At 39.9% G+C, this 22,589-nt stretch overlaps 1 protein-coding gene across 2 annotated transcripts in view; it reads right to left on the bottom strand.

Annotated features, from left to right (window-relative positions):
* Positions 1-1,392: 1,392 nt before the first annotated feature.
* Positions 1,393-22,589, bottom strand: part of RNF130 (ring finger protein 130) — a 41,271-nt gene continuing 20,074 nt past the window's right edge. The window contains exons 3-9 of one of the 2 annotated variants that reach the window (XM_010129958.2): positions 20,029-20,279; positions 16,369-16,440; positions 14,313-14,395; positions 7,792-7,888; positions 6,636-6,840; positions 4,500-4,593; positions 1,393-1,590 (exon numbers count right to left, since the gene is read on the bottom strand). In XM_010129958.2, coding sequence (XP_010128260.2) covers positions 1,575-1,590; positions 4,500-4,593; positions 6,636-6,840; positions 7,792-7,888; positions 14,313-14,395; positions 16,369-16,440; positions 20,029-20,279 — 818 coding nt within the window. In that variant the 3' untranslated portion in view covers positions 1,393-1,574. The other variant, XM_086759086.1, reaches the window with a different exon arrangement.

Here is a 22,589-nt window from a genome sequence, read left to right as displayed (position 1 = left end):
CAACAACGCTCAGTTGCCAAAGACCATATTTTACAAGGAGACAGTCGTCAGACATGATATTTGAGGTTTTTTTTCTCTTCATGAGTAAGTCCAATGGGGTTTTCCAGTCTTTCAAAATTGATTATTCTCATGTTTCTTTCAAAACTTCACAAGGACACCCTGAAAAAATAATTCTGTTAAATGTACTGAAGCTATCACATACTACATTTATTATTATAAAAGCTGCCTTCTCAGCTCAAGTCTGCTGGACAGATAAGAATTAAGAAATGATTTTAATGTAGCCTCTGGCTGTGTTCCTAAATTCTAAAAGTGCCTATACATAAAAATAAAATTAAATTAAATCCTCTGTTTCCCAGTACATAAAAAAATTAAATCCTAAAGTAAAATTGGTCCTCTCTGTTCATTGATTAAATTAGAAAGCATTACGTTTAAAATGTCTACATCTTGATATGGGAACAACAAAAACAACCAAATGCAGAATAGGTTTTAACTTCTATCAATTATATTTTCCTTACTGATTTGTTACCGTCATCTACCCGTCTCATTAACTCAAGCATTAGCATTTGGCTGCGAATCAGATCCGCGTGTTTTAACTGACTGTTGTGAAATTACTCATACGCTGCTTGCATAAGTAAACTTGCATGAAACAGCCTGCGCGAGGACAGCGCTGAGAGATGTTTTCCTCCTGTCTCCTCACCAGTAAAAAAAGCCACAGCAAGAAGGGACACGTTTGTGCTGAGTTTCTACATTACAGGACAGAGCATTATCAATCTTTCACGATCTGAATTTGAACAAAAACCAACCCCTGTCACTAGGGGTGGAGGCTTCACAGATGACAGTATGGGAGAACGCTGCCTTTTCCCTTGGTATTAGGAAGGAAGAAGTGGTTTAGAGTAGCTTCACTTTTATCAGAAAGGTGAGGTGAAAGCAAAAGACAGAAAAGGTTTGAGTTTTGTCACGAAAACAGCATCGCAAACCTTCAGCAGTGCCTGACCTGAAGAAAAAAAAAAAAAAAAATCATACTGCAACCCTCCCAGAGTGGCAGAGCGTTACAGGAGGAGAAACGGAGAAAATGTTCTTATTTCAAATTAATTCTCAGCTGGAGTCAAGATAAGCCTGTTATATACTAGAATGCTTGGCCCAGTTTTTTTTCCCTAACAAGTTGGTGTGGAGAGATTGCTAATAATACTCGTTAGTCATTCCAGTGCTGGGTGGCATCATAAGAGGAGCACTGTGTGAGATTTCCACTTGTTAGCTCGCATGTCCCAAATGAAAGAAGAATACAGACCTGCAAAATCATTCAAAGGAAATAAAGCACCTTATAAAATTTACTAGAGGATGTTAGACAAGTACTAACACAGAAAGTCCAAGAAAAATAAAATCCTCACAGAGTAAGATTTCATAATTATTTTTTTTTTTTTATTTCTTCACTTTTTCCTTAATACAAAGCTTTGGCATCAGCAAATTTTATGAAAAAATAGAATGTACTAAATAATTGCTTGTGCTGCATGATCGATAAATGATGCATAAAAACAGGTGTCTCTCTCCAAGGCAATCGGCCGGAAAGCGTTTCTTCAATACCATTCTGCTCTGTGGGGCAGGAAAAAAAAAGAACAAAAATACTTTTATTAAAGTTAATACTTTCAATACTTAAAAAAAAAAATCCTGTAACAGTAAGTTAGCAAGAAATGACTAATTATACAAGGCCAGAGCATTGGAAGATTTCTGTACTCCTTGTATCATTCTTCCAAGACCAGCAAAACAGCCAGGACAGCCAGAGGTCTGAGCACTCCTAAACTTCTGAGGAAACCCCATCTGCTCCTGAAAACTTTCTCTGAGTGGTGCTATCCAACATCTGGGCTTTGGGGACTTTAAAACAGCAACTTCTGACTGTTCCCTAAGAAGCAAAATATACTCCTTTTGTTCCTTTAAATCACTACTTATATCATTTAATAGTAATAGTGCATGAACACTATGAGACCAAGAGAAAATGTTTACTTTCATCAGGAACTACTTAAAAATGCATATATGTGTATATATACATATATCCAAACATATATATACACAGATATGCATATACACACAACTCCAGAACTACTGCTCTAAATATGTTTAAGCTGTGGGAAGAATATAGAGGAAAAGAAGGGGAAAAAAAAAAAAAAAGGGTCGGGACATGTTTTTAGGTGAGTTTTAATGCAGAATATTTGGCACCTTTTACTTGCATCAGCATATTACATGGCCTCATTCTTGCTACTGTTGTCTTCTGATAAGAAAAACCCCTCAGCTTCCTCCTGAAAAACTACCACAACAAATGTACAGATGTCTGCACTGCTTTTTATATGGAGAACAGCATAAAAAGAGGTATGCTGTTATGACATCTAATGGAAATTGCAGTGAGAGGGAGCTGCCATATATCTGGCATGATATTCAGCACAGGAAATTGTTTGCCTGGCACTGGGGAACATAAGGTGTCAATGAAACAATAAATCTAAGAATTAGTGTCATTTCAAACTGTCTAAAAGGAGGAGTCAAACCTAGCAGCACTTGTGGAGGCTCCTTAGATCCCAAAGGATTCAGTAAAAAAGCTATTGAGGTTCAAGGCTATAGTGAGGTACCTCAGTTACCTAAATCAGTGCTTTTTGACAGCTCTGGTTTCTGCGGTTGCTAGTTTTCTTAACTTTTCCTCAAAGTATACGCTTGGATATGCTTGCATTTTCATTCCTATGACTGGGGAAAGGAACTCTCCTTACATCAGCGTGCTTTTTGGTTGTACTAAGGGAGCATCACTGTGAAAACACTTCTCTGGAGGCCCTCTCTGCCAATGTGAAGAAGCTTGCCCTTTCCATAAAAATAGACTCAGATCCAACTGAGTAAAAGACAACAAAAAGAAGAGTTGCAAGGGAAAGCAGAAATGCAACTGCTGTCAGTGCCCGCATCTGGATGATACTACACGGGCTACAGGTCCTTTGTCCTCTTCCTAATGATGTGGAAACGCTCAGAAACGCAGACATTCCTGTATCACAACTCATCTTGCTCATGCTTTCCCGAGCTATTTTGCAGTGTGGATCAACTCTGTTCAGCTACAGCTATGTTGCCAAGTTGGGGGCGGGGTGGGGGGGGGGAAGAAAAGAAATAATCAGGAGACTTGATAGGGCTACTTGAATTTCTAAAACTTTTTTTTTTTCATTAAGCCCTTTCAGAATTAGTCTCTGAAAAGAGAAGGACAGGAAGATTTGCAAATTGGTGGTAATCAAAGGTTCCTGACCAAAACCTCTAAGAACGTATTATAGTCCCTCCTGAAGAAGATTAGCTTAAGATAGCCTAAAATTTTACACTGAAGACTACTAGACATGTTTCCATCTTATTGAGAAGGACACCTCATACAATTTCCAGAGAGCAATAAAAGTTTAAAAAGTGCTTCTTTCGTATCTCAAAACATCAAAAAGTGACAACAACAAAAAAGGAAGTTATATTTATAAAGCTACATTTACAGACTGCACAGGAGAGTGCCTTTAAATCTCACCCCACTTTTCGTAAGAGATCAAACACATTTAATGGAAACTCAGCTGTCTCAAGATGTTCAGAGACCAAGATGTTGACACTTTCCCTCCCCCCAAAAAATAAATTATGATTAAATATATATATCTTGAGCCCAGATGTTCCATACACCCAAAATGAAAATAGCTCGATGTACTTAGTTAATGTATCTGCAGAACAGATTTATACTTGCCCACACACAGAACTATAAAAAAAAAAAAAAAAAAAAGATTGAAAGTCACATGCTAGAGTCTTTTCTTGTCCAGCCTGTCTGAAGGGAGGCATTGGGGGTGTCTATAAAAATTAAGAAAGCATGGATGTCTTTAAGCACTCCTTTGACTGCAATTCTTAAGCATACTAAAATGAGAAGGCAGAAGACTGGTCTGCTCTCTTCACTTCAGAGAGAAGAAACAGTAGTGCACGCATTGCTTTCATCTCTCCCTCTCCTAAGAGCAAAAAGGTAGTTTTCTATTTAAATATCTTTTTTTTGCTGAGCTGAAACTGTGTCAACTAGGTACATGCGGGTTGTTTTTTTTTTTAAATATGAAGTTTGACTAAGGAATTGAGGTGAAAACTGTCAAAGGTACCGATGGCAGTAATTTCTAGCTCTGCCAGGTGAGTTTTGAACATAGGGATTTAATGGTAGAAATCTAATGTTTACCTAGACTATTGATAAAAAACTGAACTGAATATAAATATTATCTCTTTCCCCCTTTCCATGTCTCTATTTGGCAAGGAGGTTTCCTCAGACAATCCAGCTAAATATAAATTAAGAGAGACTTTAGGTGTCACCCTGGTGTCACTGTTAACACAGAGACTTACATTTGAGAGAAGCAGAAAAAGCATTTGAGACTTTGAAAACTGCATTTTCCTCCTTCTCTGTTCTCTTGTTATTTATTCCCAACGTTGTCCATGACACACACCCACCAGAAATATACAGAAACATCTGAATATTTACTTACTCATTAGCATTCAAGCTAGCTGTGGCTTTGATGATCATGTAGCAGAGTGTAAGGGCACTGAGGAGGCCAAAACTGGCAATAATAAACCATTCTTCTGTTGACAAAGGAAAGGGAGGAAATCACTCGTGGGAGAAGGCTTATGTCAAAGCGATGCCAATATTTCCCTCAAACACCACTGGCGGAAGGCAAGAGGCTTCTAAGCCATGACTGGCACCAGGAGGTGAAGCAGAAGGAGGTTAGCCACAGAGTTACTGACTGGAGAAGGCTAGCAAAGAAGAAGTGGAGAGAGGTGTGGAAAAAAGCATGGCACAACAATATTTCCCGGCTGAGCCCAAGGGTTAGTGATAAAGAAAGATTACTTAACAGTGCGAAGTGAAATGCAGGAACAAGGGAGGATGTAATGAAAACTCTGTCCACCCCCAAGTCAGAAAATGTTGTCAGGGTTGGTTTAGGTTTTGTGGAGATGTGGTTCTTCACATAAGCACACTCAACATACTTTCAAACTTAATTTGTGTCTTTGCCCCCTCCCTCCTGAATAAATACTGTAGTGTTACTTCAAAAAGCCAACAAAAAAATAGGATAGCTTTTTCAACAGTAAAGCATAACTAGGATTTTCCATTTAATAGACAGGATACAACATGGAAAAATAATTCAACATTAGCGCATACATACATACACATTTTTTTAAAAGTAGGATAAAGAAGGCTATTAAAGAATGTCCCCTATTCAAAGTTCTCCCTCCTCAAGATCAATTTGGCACATAGCAATAGTTTGGAATACAAACACTTCTGTTGAATATAGCTTTTCATTTAACTCATGCATCAAAGAATGCATGTGTCATCTGTAAAATCCAAACATTTGAACAGCTTTTCTAAAGCTTTATTTTATAAACATTGTCAGAATGAACTGTTGCTGATTATTTCTTGTTTTACCCTGGCATCCCATCTGTGCAAGAGCAGTACTACAGTTGGGAACAGACAGCAAAAATACTTTCTGTAGAACCAAGTAGTGAAAAGTTTCAGTTAAACTACAGAGTTTTCCCACCCATGACAAGAAAAGCAGCACACCAACAGCTTTGCTCTCTGTTCAACAGAGCTGAACACAAGCTGAATCAGATGTCAAACGTTGCATGATAAAGTGACTTGCTGGCTTTGTAAATAACCTACATTTTGTGTGTGGATTTTTACTTCTCAGATCAGGACATTCCTGGATACAGACTATGTGTTTCATAAGATGAGATTTTTTTAATGAGACATTTACTTTGCTACAGCATCTACAGAAACACTCTAATGGACTGTATCAGTTACAGATACATCTATCAGTGGCAAACAGTGTCACTAAGTTCAAAATCTAGATCATAGGTGCACATAAGCAAAATGCAAGGAGAAAATTAGGCTGTTGTACTGCACGGGTTATATTTTTGCAATTCAGCCAGAAAAGCAACCGTTCATATATCAAATTGAGACCGTACAGCATATGGAAAATGATGTAATTCTACACATATTGTATTCATCACAGTGCTATTATACATTAAAAACCCTAGGTAAAAATCCAGTGAGTGGAAGTTTCCCATGCTGTTCTTATGGATAAGAGCTTGCAAGCAGTGCAGGAACAGTTTTCTGATGTCATAAAACACTTGGACAAAACGTAAATGTTGGTGCATCAAATACTTTTTTAATTCACAAATTTTGTTAGAAAAACCATCTGCTAAGAGATGTCAGAATTCCAGTAGTAACTGTCTCAGGGAAAAAAATGTCTGCAGAAATAGTAATCAGCTAAAATATTTATACTTGCATAAATTATTGCATGTAAAGTATTTCGAAAGGGAAAATAAAGGTTTTGGCAATCCAGCTTCTTGTACCAGTTACCAAATTCAGGAGGGTTATTTTATTGCCTTTTTAGTTCATCCAGTGTTCTTTACATGCAGATCTAAATGGATATACCATTAATAATGAAAGCATTGGCACCGTTGTACCCAGAGTTATCAGTTTCAATACGGAGCGTACGCGTCTTACAGGTCACTTTTGTCCCGGCAGGAAATCTTTCACCACGGCCCTGCAGCACAGAGCTACAGCACAGCAAGTGCCACGTACCAGGAAAACCATAGAACGGTACTGGAAGCCAAAGAAAACTTACTTGTCACAGCAATGTTGATCTCTCCTGACCTTGGCGTTAGCTCTCCATCCTGTGGAAGCTGTGACATCCCAGAGGTGCGCAGGGGCTCCAGGCTGAGAGAGCTGTCGTTGGCAAAGTCGCCCAGTGCTGATCGCCTGCTAGCTGGCTGGCCCCTGGTGAGCCTTTCCATGTCAAAGGCTACATTATCTGTACACGACACATTTGGCTGGAAAAACAAGCAATTCCACATTACAGTGGTGAATATTCTTCATCTAGCAAAACCACACACGCACTACTCAGCTGCTCAGATGTCCTCAGATCACACAGGAGAGAAACACGAATTAACAAGTTGTATCCAAAGTTGATCCTTCAGTCCACCTTAAAGAGGTGGGGCAAGAAAAAGGATTAAGACTCAAGAAAGGGCCTCAAATACGCTTATATCATAGCCTATGCCTGCACAGTTTACTACCATAAGCAATGATGACATGCTTCGAGTTCTACTCTATCCTCCTGTAAGAATTCAGGTATGTCATTAATTGTAAAAATAGGTCATCCACAATACATCTGCAACTATTTCTTAGAAAATGCTCAAATTTGTAGTTGACACAGCTAAAAATGGAGACCTCATTATATGCTCTTCTCTTTCTTCCTTATTTCTTTCTTCTGAAAAGAGCATTGCTCCCACCTTGTAATTTTTTCCTCATACAGGAAAGATGGAAAAATCCTCTTTGAGGTTCTTCACTTCTCTCTGTGAGCTGGTCAATAAAAGCAGTTCCCAGGGATCCCATAAGTCACGAACTGCTTGAGGAAAACTCACTGGCCTCTGCTAGGGCACGGCTTTTAACGTGTAAACAAATTTATGAGTGTCTACAGGAGACCACAACAAGAACAAGAGATTTAGAGTAAATTTAAGAGAAGATTATAGGGAACCTAGTAGACTTCCAGTACATAAGGAACAGCTATAAATGGAAATCTAACAGTTTATTCCCAATGACCAACCACAGGAACAACAAAAAAAGAAATCAGCTTTATCAGCAGAAAAATATTGGTAAAAAAACCCAAACACTTTCTGACTAAGGATACCGGAAGACTCTTTGCCCTTTCTCCCCTGCAATTATTCCTCCTGTTCTAGGTCTCAGACACAGGGAGAAGAGCCGCTCACAACAGTGCAACTTACCACAATTCCCAGTGCCTTCAAAATGTTCAGTTTACACATTGGACACGTACAGTGCTCACTAAGCCACGGATCCACGCAGGCTTTGTGGAAAACATGCCTAGAAGAACAGACAAGACACACATATAATTTGCAAACAATTCTGGTTTATACAATGAGAACTACTGTAACAAACTTTGGAGATAGTTTTTTGTTTGTTTTTTTTTTTTTTAAACTAAGCCAGTAGAAAAACTAGGAAAAATCACTTAAAAGGAAGATTTTTTTTTTTTTTAAAGGCAAACTGGGCTTCTGCTTGCACAGCAGAGAACTTTGTCATAGAGAACAGCCCGAATTGCTACCTACACTGCACACAAAATCTCAGTCACATACATGAATGTAAATGTAACAGCGCCAGGATTGATATAAACCGACGTAACAAGGAAGGACAATGCAGAGACCAAAACAACAGATCTAAATTAAGGGAATTAAAGAAAGTGTCCTCTTCAAAAGGCAAAGAACTTTTCAGAGCATATTCATGACAGAGATGGGTATCACAAGACTTTCTGCGCAATACAGCGTTAGCAAATACTCTCAATAACCTGGTCTGAACAGCTGCCTGTGATAAGGGCCCAGATCTTTCATTCCCAGCAGCACTGCTTGCACAGCACACGAGCAGGCACACCCGAACACGACAGACCGGTGGTCACGACAAAGATCAGCAATTACAAGGGCTGCTTAGCCAGCAAAGAGCTGTGCTCTGAAACCAGCAGACGAAGGGGCAGTGGCAGAACAAGGAGTTCTTCGCCATCTATTTGAGGCATCAGCGCTGTCTGTAAGAGGTCACGCATGTCCCCAGGGCGGCATAAAGCTGAGATCCTCTCTGTCCCCTCATTTCTCAGGTTATACCTGCGGCTCTGGGCCTCAGTAAGCTCCTCAGAGTCTGGGACTTCCTTGCTCCCTATCCCTTGGGATTTTAAAAGCAGAGACCAAATGAAGTGCGTTACCAGATAATTCTCTTTTACATGTCTGGAAAGTGACCTGAGGAAAAAGGCCTCATTAATTTGTTAACAAATATGGAAAAAGATAGTACATAATTGCTTTGTCTATGGCTGCTAAGAGTGACGGAGGGGCTAAAGTGTATCAACATCATTAGTTTCCAGTCAGCTACAACCACATATCCTACCTGCACCAACTGAAAGTCCGCAGACTTACAAAGCCTAACATAGTCAACAGGAGGAGGACACGGAGCAAAAGGACTTGCTTACCTATCTCCCAGATATTGCAGGAATAGAAACTTAAAGAGGCTAGCTAGTCACTCTGCTGGACTGTGGCAATCACGACAACCAGTGTATGTACAGTGCTTACTTTTCAAATAATTGCCCAAAATGTAGACTCACTTCTACTGTTATTAGGTCTTCATGCAGTCCCTTTATTCCTCACAAAACTACAGGAAACAATGTTTAGAAATCTTGGGTCACAGAAAACTGTTTGAAATCTTCTCAAACATACATAAATGCTATTTTTCTATGTCAGGCAAATAATGGCTTTTAGTTGCTTATGTTTCTTTTTAAGTCTCTGAAGCCTGTTTTTCTAGAGTAGGACAAACCTGAAAAATCTAATATTTTGGGAAACAGCAGACATCAAGACTCCACAGAAGTATGAAAACAGCTTTAACATATCGTTATCGGCTAATCAGTGCTGTAGAAGCACTCAGATCAAGTGAAGCAGGCGACTGATACAGATGCCAACATGCATCTAAATATTATGAGTTATTTTAAAGAGTCATTCGCAGTTTGATCCAAACCAGCTCAACTATTTCTGTGACCTCTTAATTCTTCGCTTTTAGTTCTTAAATCTTCAAGGATGTTTATTAGTGTGTTTCAAAGAAGTACAGCTCTCCAAAGGCTACTTATTGATCTAGATCAGCATGGCTCTGCCTACTACTTGTGCAGTTTATCTGCTCCTTAAAAAGCTCGCCGATACCATCATTGTGCTCAGGCTCTGTCTGGATTTCTTTGCTTGCAAGAGTTAAAAAGCAGCTATACAGCAATGAAAACAGTAAACACGCAGTCTGACAAAGTAAGCCCTTGCATTTTCTGCCATCATAAACCTTCTCCATCTTCATATTTCTGTCACTCGTTTTCCAAGACCACAAATCTGGAGAGTTCCTCGCGAGTTGCTCTAGGTCACAGTGGCTGATGACATTCCCCCAGGAGCCACGCACGGAGGAGTCAAGTGTGACACAGCTTTTGCTGCTTCTCCAGCCTCAGGGCTGGAGGAACAGGGCCAGCAGCCAGGCTGGTAGCACTGAAGGAGTCTCCCATGCGGGCAGAACTCCAAACAGGTGACCTGCAGGTATTTTTCCACTCTGTCAGCATACCCAAGCCAGTTGCCCTCCAGCTCGTAATAAACACCTCAATGCTGACTTTGTCGTACAACACAGCTTCTTCGCGGTATTTCACAGAGAAACAGCGAGTTAGAAACCTTTCAGTGGTGTAATGTCTCCAAATTCACAGTTCACACAGGAGAAGGGTTTGAACAAGTTCAAAAGTGCTATTTCCCAGGAACTCACCACACTTCCCTGCTCTCAGTGCATCAGCCCACCAAAGGGACTCGATCAACGTGCTGCTGCCAAGTACCATCTGCGGCTACTGCTCGCCTCACCCTGGGGTACAAACCTCCCAGCCGGGCTGGCAAGCAGCAAACAGGTCCTTCCTGCCCCGCCGCAGGCAGCCCAGTCCAGCGAGCACAGCCGAGGAGAGATGTCTGCCCTAGCAGGCACTGCCAGGGGAGAGCAGCCTCAGCGCTTTCCACAGACACGCAGTATTGCTGCGGGAAAGGAGAGACTGCCCTCGCAAGCAGGCAGAAAACAGGGACGGTGCAGAGGCATTGCAGTAAGCAGAAAGGATGGCACTGAGATACTGTGTTAATTTGCTCTTAATAAAAAAAAAAAAAAAACAAAAAAACAACCAAACAACAAAATAAACAAACAGCTATTCACACAGATTTAAACAAATGGAAATCTGGCTTAGTTGCTTTTGTCACTTTCCTCCTTCTTGCCGAGTACAGGAAGTATTAAGAATTTGACTCAAAAGCCATTTATTTTAATATATTCACTACTTTAATTCTCTTCCTACCTTGTAAATGCTTTCCTTCCCATGCCATCTTTCTGTCCTTTCCAGTGTTGCTCTGTGCTTTTCTCTAACCTGTCACTTTGCTCTCCCCTTCCCTTATCTCTCATTAGTCCTTCACACTACCCCCTCCTGATCACTTTTCACCCAGAGCCCGTTCATCTCCCAGATGCAACAGTGTGATGGTAAAGTAAAACTAATCTAAATCAAGGCAACTGTCCATGAGGTTTGCCTTTTGCTAGAATCCTTCTGACATTTCTGAACATTCTTCACACACGAAATCCAAAACATACCAGCTACTGAGAGGAAAAATTAACTCCATCCCTGCCAAAACCAGGACACATTTGTTTACACTACCTATTTTTAATTCACACAATGATATTCACAAAAGACAGGTATTCCTCAGGCTTGTAAGTCTAAGACAGATGGCTGCCTTACCCCTCTATGCATTACAAGCTATAGGTATGCCCTACAGGCTGCTGGTACTGAACATGTTTGTCTCTCTGAAGCACAAAATGAATGATGAAATTCAACTGCGCTGTTTGCAGTAATTTTCATTTCAGTTTATTGTTAGTTTGGCCACAATTTCCCCACCTGTCACAAAACTTTACATCACAAATACGATGTTTCACTACAGAACTTTTAAGTGCTGGGTGCCTGCCCAAACCAGGCTCCTCTCTGCTGAGGCACAGAGCGACAGACCATACTTAACTGCAGAGAACAACTGTGGTACCAAAGGAAAATGCTAGTTTTAAATTGGTGAAAGCAGCAAGGATGTCACATGTCAGTGATTCCCACTGTCAAATGATTATAGCTTCCTCAACAGGCACAGTAAGAAAAACTTCGAGCCTTTCATTTGCTCCGTCTTGGTCAAGCCATTTTCTCCATGGTTTTCTTGCAATTTATTTTCTGATTTGGCTCAGAGGCTCTCTTGTAGTTTTTGTGTGTGTGTGTTTGTTGGCTTGTTTTTTAAAAAAACCTCCTAGCTTTGCACATTGCACTAAAATGAGAGGTTGAAGTATCAGAAAGTAGAAAGATAAACCTCCAAAACAAGATTTGGGGAGAAGCATCTCAGATGCTGAAGACAAAGAAGTCTTACACGCAATCTGAATTCTACTGGTTGGCCCTTCATCTACAAACATAAAAATATCTTGTGGAAGGTATTAATCTCAATGTTTCCATCCAGACAAGATGTTTTTGCACTCAACTCAAAGCTGAACTGCAGCAGATGAAAAGTGAGATTTAAAAAAAGAAGTAGAAAGCGAACATAAAAGTTGTCATAGTGTCTTTGTCAGGAATGCAATCTGAGCCTTCACTGACCTTATATTCTTATGAAACACAGAGCAGAAGAGGATCTGCACAAGAGCCCTGATATCTCCTTTACATCAGGGATGGCACTGGGGGAGGTTGTGCTGAGATGGCAGCCAGGTGCACCTTCATCCACCTTCCTGGAGCAGCTGTAACTATCCCTGAGAGCAGGGAGCTTCTGTCTGCAGGACTGTGGCTCACAAAAGGTGTTTGAGGGAAATTGACTTTAAAAAAAAATTTTTTTTTAATTAAAAAAATCAATTATAATCTTTGTGAAATGGTCTGATACTAGCAACATATCCATTGCTTGGACAGTGGCAGGTATTTAACTAGGAAATTTGACTTTTAGTCCCAATTTTGCATTCTCCTTTGTGGGAAAAGACTCTTTCCTACCAGATGAAGAGTCATTTTCTCTTCATTGGCAAGGACCTCCCTCTGACGTCCGCTCAGCATCACAGAAAGGCACAGAGGAGTGGGACTTGTGAGCCTCCATTCCACACCCTTTACCCTCACAATACTACCTTGAACTACACCATTGAAGCTTTCTTGAGGGGAAATTAAAAAAAAAAAAAAATCAGCTTAGTTGTTCAAAACTGCTGTGCAGTTTCCAGGATTTCCTCCTTTAATTTCTAAATAATCTTCTACATACCAAACCGAAGACTAGGGCTTAACTCACATATGCAAGCTTTTCTTGAGATGGCAATATAAGACATAAATCTGGAATCTTTACTTAACAGTTGGGAGTGTATTTTTATGGGCAAGGGGACATCATCTTTCAGTAAAAATGACCAAATTGTAGAAAAGAAATGCACACATATCTGCATGACCAAAAGCTCCCAAATCTTTACAGATTTAAGACCAAGCTCTTCTATTCCCAAATATTTTAACAAGAGTTTCTAAACACACATTTGTAGGTTATATTAAGTAAACAGTAACACTGGGAATCTAAACCAGTTAATTGTTTCCCACAGTCCAAGAGGTAAAGAACATAGAGAAAAGCAATACAAATTAAGCTTCTGGCTTCAAAAGTAGGATGTACATACATTTTGATCAATAAGATATAAAATAATACCATTTGCCTTTTATGATGATAGAAGTTCATTAAGTGTTAGAAGAAAAATATTCCTGCCATTCAGAGGAGCCTGCAGGAGGATTTAGAAGACTGAAAATGAGCTCTTATGTGCTGCTGCATGACCAAAGCTCAACTCCAACACCATGGCTTTGTTGCTTCTAGAGCATCACGTAGAACACTCTCTATACACCATGCAGAGGCCAAATTACTGGATCTTGGCTGCATATAGACAACGTAACTTACATGTATTTTCTTTGTCTGGAGATAAGGAGAAAGTTTTGCATTTCAGGGAAAGATATCCGTGGTAACGCCTAAGGCTATCAAAATGTCCTGATTCATCAAAACCAATCACCAGGTGGAAAAGCACTTAAAAGTATCTCTCAAAAAGCAAATATCCCAAAACAACTCAAGAATGGAAGTGAAATGGAAACAAACTGAAAACCTGTAAATGTCAAGAGAAAGGCATAAAAGAAGGAAGTTGTTAAATTTTAAGCACCAATGCTGAATAACCAGCAATATGAACATCTTCAGGCACAAGCCAAGAACACACTGCACTAGAGACCAGAGACAGATGATAGCACAGTGGCTGATTGATGTCAGGGGAGGTATGAAGGTTGGAAAGACTGTATTTCTGTTTCCTGCACTGTTTCAGAAACCAAAAGCCAACGCTGAACATCTACTGCGCAGAATGCTGCAGCTGCACCTGGTTCATTATACTTAATTTCTTCGTGTCTGCCCACCATTTGGTCCTTAAATCTGCACTCCCCCCGCACAATCTTAATAGCTCCTCTGCTGTTATGCCCAAACTGCCCATCTTCATGATCATAACCTTTTGTTTAATCTCTACTGTCACAACAGTGTCAGCACCCACCTTCATACCTTCTGGTACCATAGTCTAAAATACAGTGGCTGTTACTAGGACTGGAAACATCTCACACATGTGTCTGTAAATTACAATGCACATATTACATGAAGTGAAGCAAAGGAACACAAAGAAAGAACAGTTTCCAAACAAAGCAACTTTACTAGCTTACTTGCATGGTAAAATGCGAACAACATCGTTCTGCTTGTAACTCTCAATGCAGACAGCACAATGATCAAAGTCTGGGTCTGTTTCCTAAAATGAACAGAATAAAAATTAAAGTCAAGAGTTGAGGCTTTGACAAATGTAGAAGTAGTTGTGACTAGTACATGAACTGCGTTGTGTCAAGTGGCTGTTACTAAGAAGATACAAAACCAACGACAAGGTTATTCTATTCCAACAGGACTTGAGAAAGAAAAGTATCAAATACACACAAAACTCCCCTCATTTGGAGCTGTTAGATGACAATTTGAAACACAGGCTAAGGCCTAAGATGATTCTAATATTCAGTGGAATCACTAAAAAATATAGTGGTGATTTTCCTAGAGGCTTTGCTTCAGCTTGGAGCTAAAACTTCTATTTTATCCAGGGCTTTTTTTTTTTCCCAATATAAGAATCCTAGAATTCCCTTTAATAGCCAGAACTAGCAATTTTTACTTATTTCAGAATAGTCCCATATTTGTCTGCTGCTTACTTGCAGCATTATCATCATTCTTATCCAGACACGAAGATGAGGTTCACTGACTGGGGAGAAACTCTTTAGTAGGGCCTGTAGGATGAGGGATGATGGTTTTAAAATAGAGGGAGGTAGATTCAGATTGGATATAAGGAATTTTTTTTTTTTTTTTACCCTGAGGGTGGTGGAACACTGGCAGAGGTTGCCCAGAGAGGTGGTGGATGCCCCATCCCTGGAAACATTCCAGGCCAGGCTGGACGGGGCTCTGAGCAGATCTCTCTGATCTGGTTGGAGATGTCCCTGCTTCTTCCAGGGGGGTTGGACTGGATGGGCTTTACAGCTCCCTTCCAACCCTAACCATTCTATGATTCTATAACTGACTGGCTCCTCTCTTATTCTCTGTTTTCCAGAAGTTATGATTTATTTATTTTAAGATGAGAATTTAAGATTTCTAATGAAAAAGGGCTGACTTCCTTTGGCATCAGCCATCTATAGTTAAAATGTTTGGTCCTGTGACACAAAACAGACTGTGCCTTCTCTCAGTTCAAGTTCATTATTTTCAATGCCAGCAAGCTACTAGCAAGATACCGAGAGAGGAACCACAGCAAGATCATAGCTGCTCCCTGGCCAGCACCACTCAGAGCTGCATGCAGAGAATCCCAAGGGACTGCTCTGATGAAGGACAGGTTTTCTCCTACCCTCTGCTCACCTGCATGTACATCTCACTCTGTCTGTACTGCAACCTACTCATCGCGTGCCAGTTTTGAATTTATGCTGTCAAGACGATGGTATCTTTTCTTCTAATATGGAAACGTTCCCATTATCTATATGTACTCCCATACCCACAGAAAAGACATAGTGCAGCAGGCTGTCTTGGAATATAACTACACAGGGAGGGAGAAAGAGCAGAAAGACTTTTTTTCTGCCTTCTCTCTGGAAGCACTTCCCAATCTTCCATTACTGACAGTGTTGCTAAGAATGACAAAAAGGAGTCACACTAAAAAGGCCCAAGGAAACAATCTTCTCTCAAAAATCAAATCATAGGCAGAATTCCCTTGCCTTTTGCAAGTTAAAGAGCAAAAATTAAGCAAGATTAAGTGACTATTTTTTCCTTTCAGAACCAAAGACAAAGCTTATAAAAGTGGAAAAAGTTTAGGACTTAATACACCATATATTTTAATTTGTACACTGTCAAGAGATATTCTTGGAGTAACATCTATAATCTTTAATGGAATACCTGTTTATACTCCCCCTCAGATTACTGGATTTTCATAACAGATTGTCCTTTATCACTTGTTTTTAAAATATATTTTTACCTTACACAACTTACATATGCAATGATTCTAAGCTTACAGAATTCCACATAAACAACACTAGTCCTGCATACTCCTAGCAGCAAAAACTCCCCAGCCAGCTAGCACACAAAATCACTCTCGGACACAGTTGCCAGATGAAGTAGTATTTAAGCAAGAAAAACTTCTTAAGATTGTTTCCTCCGGCAAAAATTAAACACGATGCTCAAGTTTCCCATATTGAAATCTTATAATTATACCTTATCACCCTTCTTTACTGTCCTCGTTGTCAATTTACCAATGGCTTTCTTGGCAGCATCTCCGAGACGACGCTAATAAAGTGACAAAGAAAAGAACACAGATTAACCCTAATAATCAAGTCTCATTATTGCCCTTTATAATGACTATTTGCTAACATTGCAATACACACTATGGCAGCAGGCCAACACAGGACAAAAACTGTACACAGCAGAGTCAGCAGCTAGAGATTTGTCAGGAAGGAAAAACCCAGCAGTTGAGCCCACAAAGGCACTCCATAAGCATTGTCATAAACCTCACGGACCATACAGAAGTCCACAAAAGTGATCCTACATTTGTGTGACAAAACTAATCAAACCCATCTGCCAGGATAAAAGCTGAAGCAACACGTCCTCCTGATAATTTCCGTTACATTCTGTGCATATTGCTTTTTATTCAGTGTATTGTAACACATCCCTTGTTCTCAAGCTTGAATTTTTTTTTTCCCCCCTGAGCAGCCTGATCTTACTTTGAGATGCAAGAGATACTCTCAGCGTAACCTAGTTTCTCTCTTGCTATTACCTGAAACCATCAGGATCTCACAAAGGAAAAAAATATGGGTCATGCAATCTAAGTAAGCCAATACAGACTTAAACAAAGCTGAAATGAGTACTGGTGTGAAGATGAACGTCAATCTGAATGCAGAGGTCAAGCTATTTTTTTTTTTTGTTATTTATGCTGTTTTTATGACCACTACTTTTGGATGGAAGGAGCCATGTCTGCAACTGAAGTGCTGATTCCTACTGCAGTGCTGTCGTGTCGACCAGACTGCGTAGTCTGGTCCGATCGGGGCTGAACTACGACAAATGCCCAGTTCCCAGCCAACAAGGAACGGCTGTCTGCCAGCTGGTCCATGGAATCCTGGGGACAGGGCACAGACTGGAAGAAAGCTCGCGTCTTCTTGTTTCAGGAACCTGAGACATTAGATTTGGTTTACATTGACCAGAAAAAGGGAAGTTCATGTACTTCAACCTTCACCTCCATCTTGTACCAAGTACTCTGCCTTTGAAAGAGAGCGGTTGTTTCTGAAAACGTAAACTGCACCTGTTAAACCCTCCCAAGCAGCCTGAAACAAATGTGTGGGTTTTGTGTTTGTATACAGCTGAACACCGAATCCTTCGTAAGGTGTACCTCCCTGTACCACACACTTTCTCTGCATACAAACTGAAAATAAGGCGGCTGCTTTTACGTGAGAAACACAAAGACCTCAGAAGTTCCACCACAACCAACTGTATCATCGTTACTCTAGAATTACATAAGCACATGGGTTTTTTTGTGGTTTCCACAGAACAGCAGCTCTTATCTTATATTTTTTACAGCATGGATTTGAAAAAAACTTAGATACTCAGTCACAACTGCTGAAGTATACCCATGTAGGAAATGCAGTATCAGAAGCAGATCTGGGATGGGGAAATTATACGCTTCCTGAAGTGAGAAATCTCATCTTAACTTCAACATGTGAGAAATGGGTCAATCTAAGCGAATGTAAATTACGTGTACCGGAAGAAGCATATCGGCCTGCGTACTTAATGACACAGAGCACACTGGGACACTGCTGGAGTAGATAATCACTGCATAACCAAAAGCGTGATTACTAAGAGAGGAACAAGGCTGAAAAGGCATTTAACGTAAATGCTCAACAATAGCAACTCAGTAATTGCGGGTATTTGTATTTAGTTGTATTGCATATGACTGTATACGTACTACAAGAAATCTTAAAGAAAGATTATTCTTCTCTTGGAAGCATAATATTTCAGCAAAACTCTTCCAAAATGTAGATGTGTTCTCTTATGTAAATAAATTTGCTAAACAATAACTTTCATCTCTTCCATTTAAGTGATCCATCTCTTCCATTTCCCAATTTTAACAAATAAATACTTTTTTATGCTAACATTGGAAATGCTCAGGATTTGCTATTTTGATAATTTAGGGCATAGGCATACAGCCTATGCTTGCTTTTAGAACACAGAACTGTCCTGATGGGAAAGGCCACCACCGCATGCAAGAGAGTTTCATACCTCTGGCGGAAGTGCGCAAGAGTAATGATGTGAAATACCAGTATCTACTTGCACTATCTACAAAACATAGCATATTTTTTTTAAAGTATGCCTCAACATGACTTAAAACCAAGATAATAGCCTAAATCAAGTTATTTAATCACTAACAGTGCAGCCTTCTCTCTGTGAAAGCTCTCAAAGCTCTTCAAAAGTAAGCTGTAGCTGTCGCCACCTTCTCATTAAAGTTTAATAAGCTCAGCTTTTTAAACCACATAAAATTTTCATCAAGTTTCTCCTGACCTTTGTAAAAATCTAAAGAAAGAAAAAAGGTCATAAGAGCCCTTTCCCCATGGAGCAACCGTTGTGAAAGAAGAACATTTGGAAGAAGCCTAGAACCATGTAGGGGATGCAGTAGGCACAATTTTGTATTCTGAATACATTCATTGAGTTATTAGTTATATTTAAACTTTCACCATCCCAAGGGACTACACTAAGTACTGGTTACAGTGTGGTCATTTAAGACTGACATCCTTAGGAAAATCTACAGGATGCCCATGGGACCTGCAGCATCAGATACTATTTATAGAAACTAAAAAGGAAATCCTGTGTCACAAACGAGGCTTTATAAGTTCGCATTTGCTTTAGGTTTGACAAAACACCAAAGCACTATCTCACAGTGAGCTCCTGTGTGTTAATTAGTTGTAATTCAGGGGGAAAGGGGGGACAGTGACTAGAGATCAGCAGCTTTTTAAGTCAGCCTTGACAGAGAGCTACAAAGGCAAAGAGAGCAGAGCAGATTTCCTGAGGTTTACTGACCCTTCTCAATAAAAAACAAGGCACACTATGGGGGCAGTGGGTCATTAAGTCCACACTAGTAAAACATTTACTTCTAAAGTTTAATCCATATTTGAGTTGACTTGATTTAATCAAGATCTCCGAGTATGGCCATAATTCAGTTCTTAAATTAAGAGCTGAAAAAGAATGTAAGAAAGGCATGTTGGACAAATTTTACTTAAAATATACGACCAGGAGAATTAGGCAGTCCATACCAAGTGTGATCTTGAATAAAACTGAAAGTTAACACAGATCACTAAGCAGCTCTAGACTTTTGTTTTCTTACCCTAACATTCATGACAGATTATAGTTTGGAAGTACCTTTACACAACTTCTGAATTACCTTAACTATGACTGAAGTGATCCTTAAGAACACGGACAGAATTCAGAAGATTAGCTCTGTGCTCCCCTACACTATGCAAGTTCATTCAGAATTTAACTTTCCTCCCCATTCCCAGCATACATACAGTCTGTATTATTCGGTCAACATAGAATCTATCTTGCTCTTGGACTTACACTCATCAAACCCCAAATATTTTGCTTAAGTTCTATTAATTCCTGTCATGTACCAAGATTTTGTATTGGTGCTGCTCGACATGAAAATACTTCACTATAAAAAAACCCTCATCCAGCAACATGCTGTGCCTCGCAACAAAGAGGTTCTGAACACTAGTTTGATGGATATTCTTTAAAAGTTATTTGTTCTCTATTGACTATTGTATACAGAAATATCACCTCTAGAACCTAGATGGGGAGGGAAGGGGGGCGAAAAAAAAAAAGGAGTCCTCTTACCTGATTCCTGTCACGTGCACTTGTGTACCTGATCTTCTGGATGAAGTAAAATATTAACCATGCTGAAGAAATTATCATCAAAACAATGAATGATATTGACACAAAGACTAGAGAGCCCCGACTGAAGTTTTTTGGAGGAACACGGGACCCCACTGCTATTGCCATCAGGACAGAGATATTCTTCTCCAAGTAATTCAGGATCTCCTTAACTTTTGATTCTGTAATCATGACAGCAACAATATCTCCAGTTCCTATAAAGAGAAAAAATATTTAATTCACATTTAAAATTAACATGGCACGCCACTCACAAGATTTTCCAAATGCAAAGCCATTTGAAAACTTTGAGATTTTAATCTAAGCCACTGCACATGGAACATGCTACTGGGCACTCAGCTCATGGCTTGTCCTTCAAACCCAGATTTTCAAACCAGGGCATTAACATACAAACTGTCTGCAGCTCCACACCTAGTAACAGATCTCTACTGGTGGTTACGCAGTACTTCCTACATTATAATTACTGTGTGCTGTCTGAACTAGCTTTCAAAAGTACATTTTTTTCCAGATTTGAAGCTGCAAATACCTAAATAGGCAACTCTCAGAAAAACACCTAGAAGATGAGTTCAGTGATACTGCTAGACTGGTCTTAGAACGCACAATGCTGCATCCAAGTTTCTCTGTAGAGCCACATAAGTTGCCCTGTGTTGTTATTTGGCTTTCAAACACCACCAAGGTTGTCAAGGACCTGTAAATCACAATTCCAGCACAGAAGCAACAAAGCCAAACTGCCACCTGCATCGCTTCAGACAGAAGTCAAAGTAAAGCGAGTTAGACTGACTGCAAAGTAGAAGAGATGAAAAAACTTGGCAGAGGTTTGAGTACTGATTTTATCACCCATACAAAGACATGCTTGGTAAGATCACAAAGAAGCTGTTGGCTTCACCAGCTCCATTTTGAACGTGTAGCCCATCTAGTTTTTGTAGTGTCTTGCCTCTAGACTACCTCCTGTCCTAAAGGGAAAATTATTGGTACAAGAATAAGGGAATCAAATCAAAAGACTTGCTGAAAAAGATGAAATCACCTGCAGAGCAGAGAGAGCACCTATGTTTTAAAAGCAGAGGTCCCCTAAAAGAGAGGATCTTGAACTCAGGGCAATTCTGATCTAAGTTCAAAGAAAGCAAAGTTTATAGGAAAACCAAAGCCAGAAAGAAAAAAGCCTTAGAAGTCCCATTCTTATCCATCCAGATCTATTTGCTTCCTATACTAAAACCCATTTCAAGACCTATTTTCAAAATGCTTGCGAAGTCTGCTCATCTGGTTGCTCCATCTGGTTGCTCCAATTTACATTCCCTCAGAGAGGAACTGGATAATGCAAGCGACTTCAGCATTGAGATTCTGGATTTAGAGTGGATTTAAGTTACAGAGAATCTACTGTGACAGTGAAGAGAGAACATGAGGGCCTATTTTAAGATCAGGAATTTGTTCAAAGTTTTTTAACCAAAATCTGATTTAATAAGTTATTGTATCCACAAGATGATGTAGAAGACCCAAAAGAGCAGCACCTTTGAAACCCAGGGCATAATAAGTTAGGGTGACAGACCCACACAGCTACATAATTCTCCAAAACAAGGGCTTTAACAGAATTGTGTAACAATCTTAAATGTTATCCCATTACTTTTTCCATTCACCATGCCAAATAGTAACTTCTACAGCCACTAACAAAAAAATTCTACCTCTTCCTTTATTTTCAGAGGAAATCTGCTCAGATTCCTATTTGTCCAGTTGGGAAGACAGTCCCTGCCCAGACTTGCACCACTTAATTAGAGGACAAAAGCCACCTTTCCTCCAAGATTCTGTATGTAGATGCAGCATGTGCTCCTGCAACCCCCAAACCCTGCGGCTCAGATGGTGCAAGATCAATCAAGAGTAGATAATTTATAGTCCTTGATATTTTCCCTAGGCTTCACTTCTGTTCTTCATATCTAGTTCAGAGAGTGAATAAAGGTGCAGGAGGGAGTGAGGGGACTGTATTCCCCATAGGTATTTATTTGCACTGAGGAGTTATGTTAGTATCAAAATACCAATCAGAAACGCTCCGTGTAGCATCCAGACACGATTTACAGTTATCTGCAAAGCAAAGCTGACTAAGGAAGATCTTCCCATACTAGTTCAGCTCTGTCTGAATTAACAGCTGAAGCCTCTGCCTCCCTGCTGCCCAGGGAATGTTACAAAGCCGACAATCTGTCATGCGTTTTATATAAAGCCCAGCACAAAGGGAACCTCTGGCATCACTGCAAAGCGATTTGCATTCCAAATGACTCAACTGGGAACAGGCAAAGTGCTACTGCTGCTTCTGACCCTGTGAGAGCCAAGGAGAACTGCAGAAAAGGCAAATAAATTGTTCCTGTTTAACATACTGAAGCTCAGTGGAAAATGGGACTTAGTTCATCCGTATTTTTGTCGGGGGCATCACCCTAAATAATTTTAGCAAGAGCTTTCTGCTTGAGAACAATTGGGGGCAGGAGGAGACACTGACTCATTTATTTTAAGCACCTTGAAACCTT

This window comes from Chlamydotis macqueenii, chromosome 14 (genome assembly GCF_036417535.1).
Source record: "Chlamydotis macqueenii isolate bChlMac1 chromosome 14, bChlMac1.mat, whole genome shotgun sequence".
NCBI classification, from domain to species: Eukaryota; Metazoa; Chordata; class Aves; order Otidiformes; family Otididae; genus Chlamydotis; species Chlamydotis macqueenii.
The sequence above is the reverse complement of the archived record's forward strand: the minus strand, read 5'-3'. Positions and strand labels throughout refer to the sequence as shown.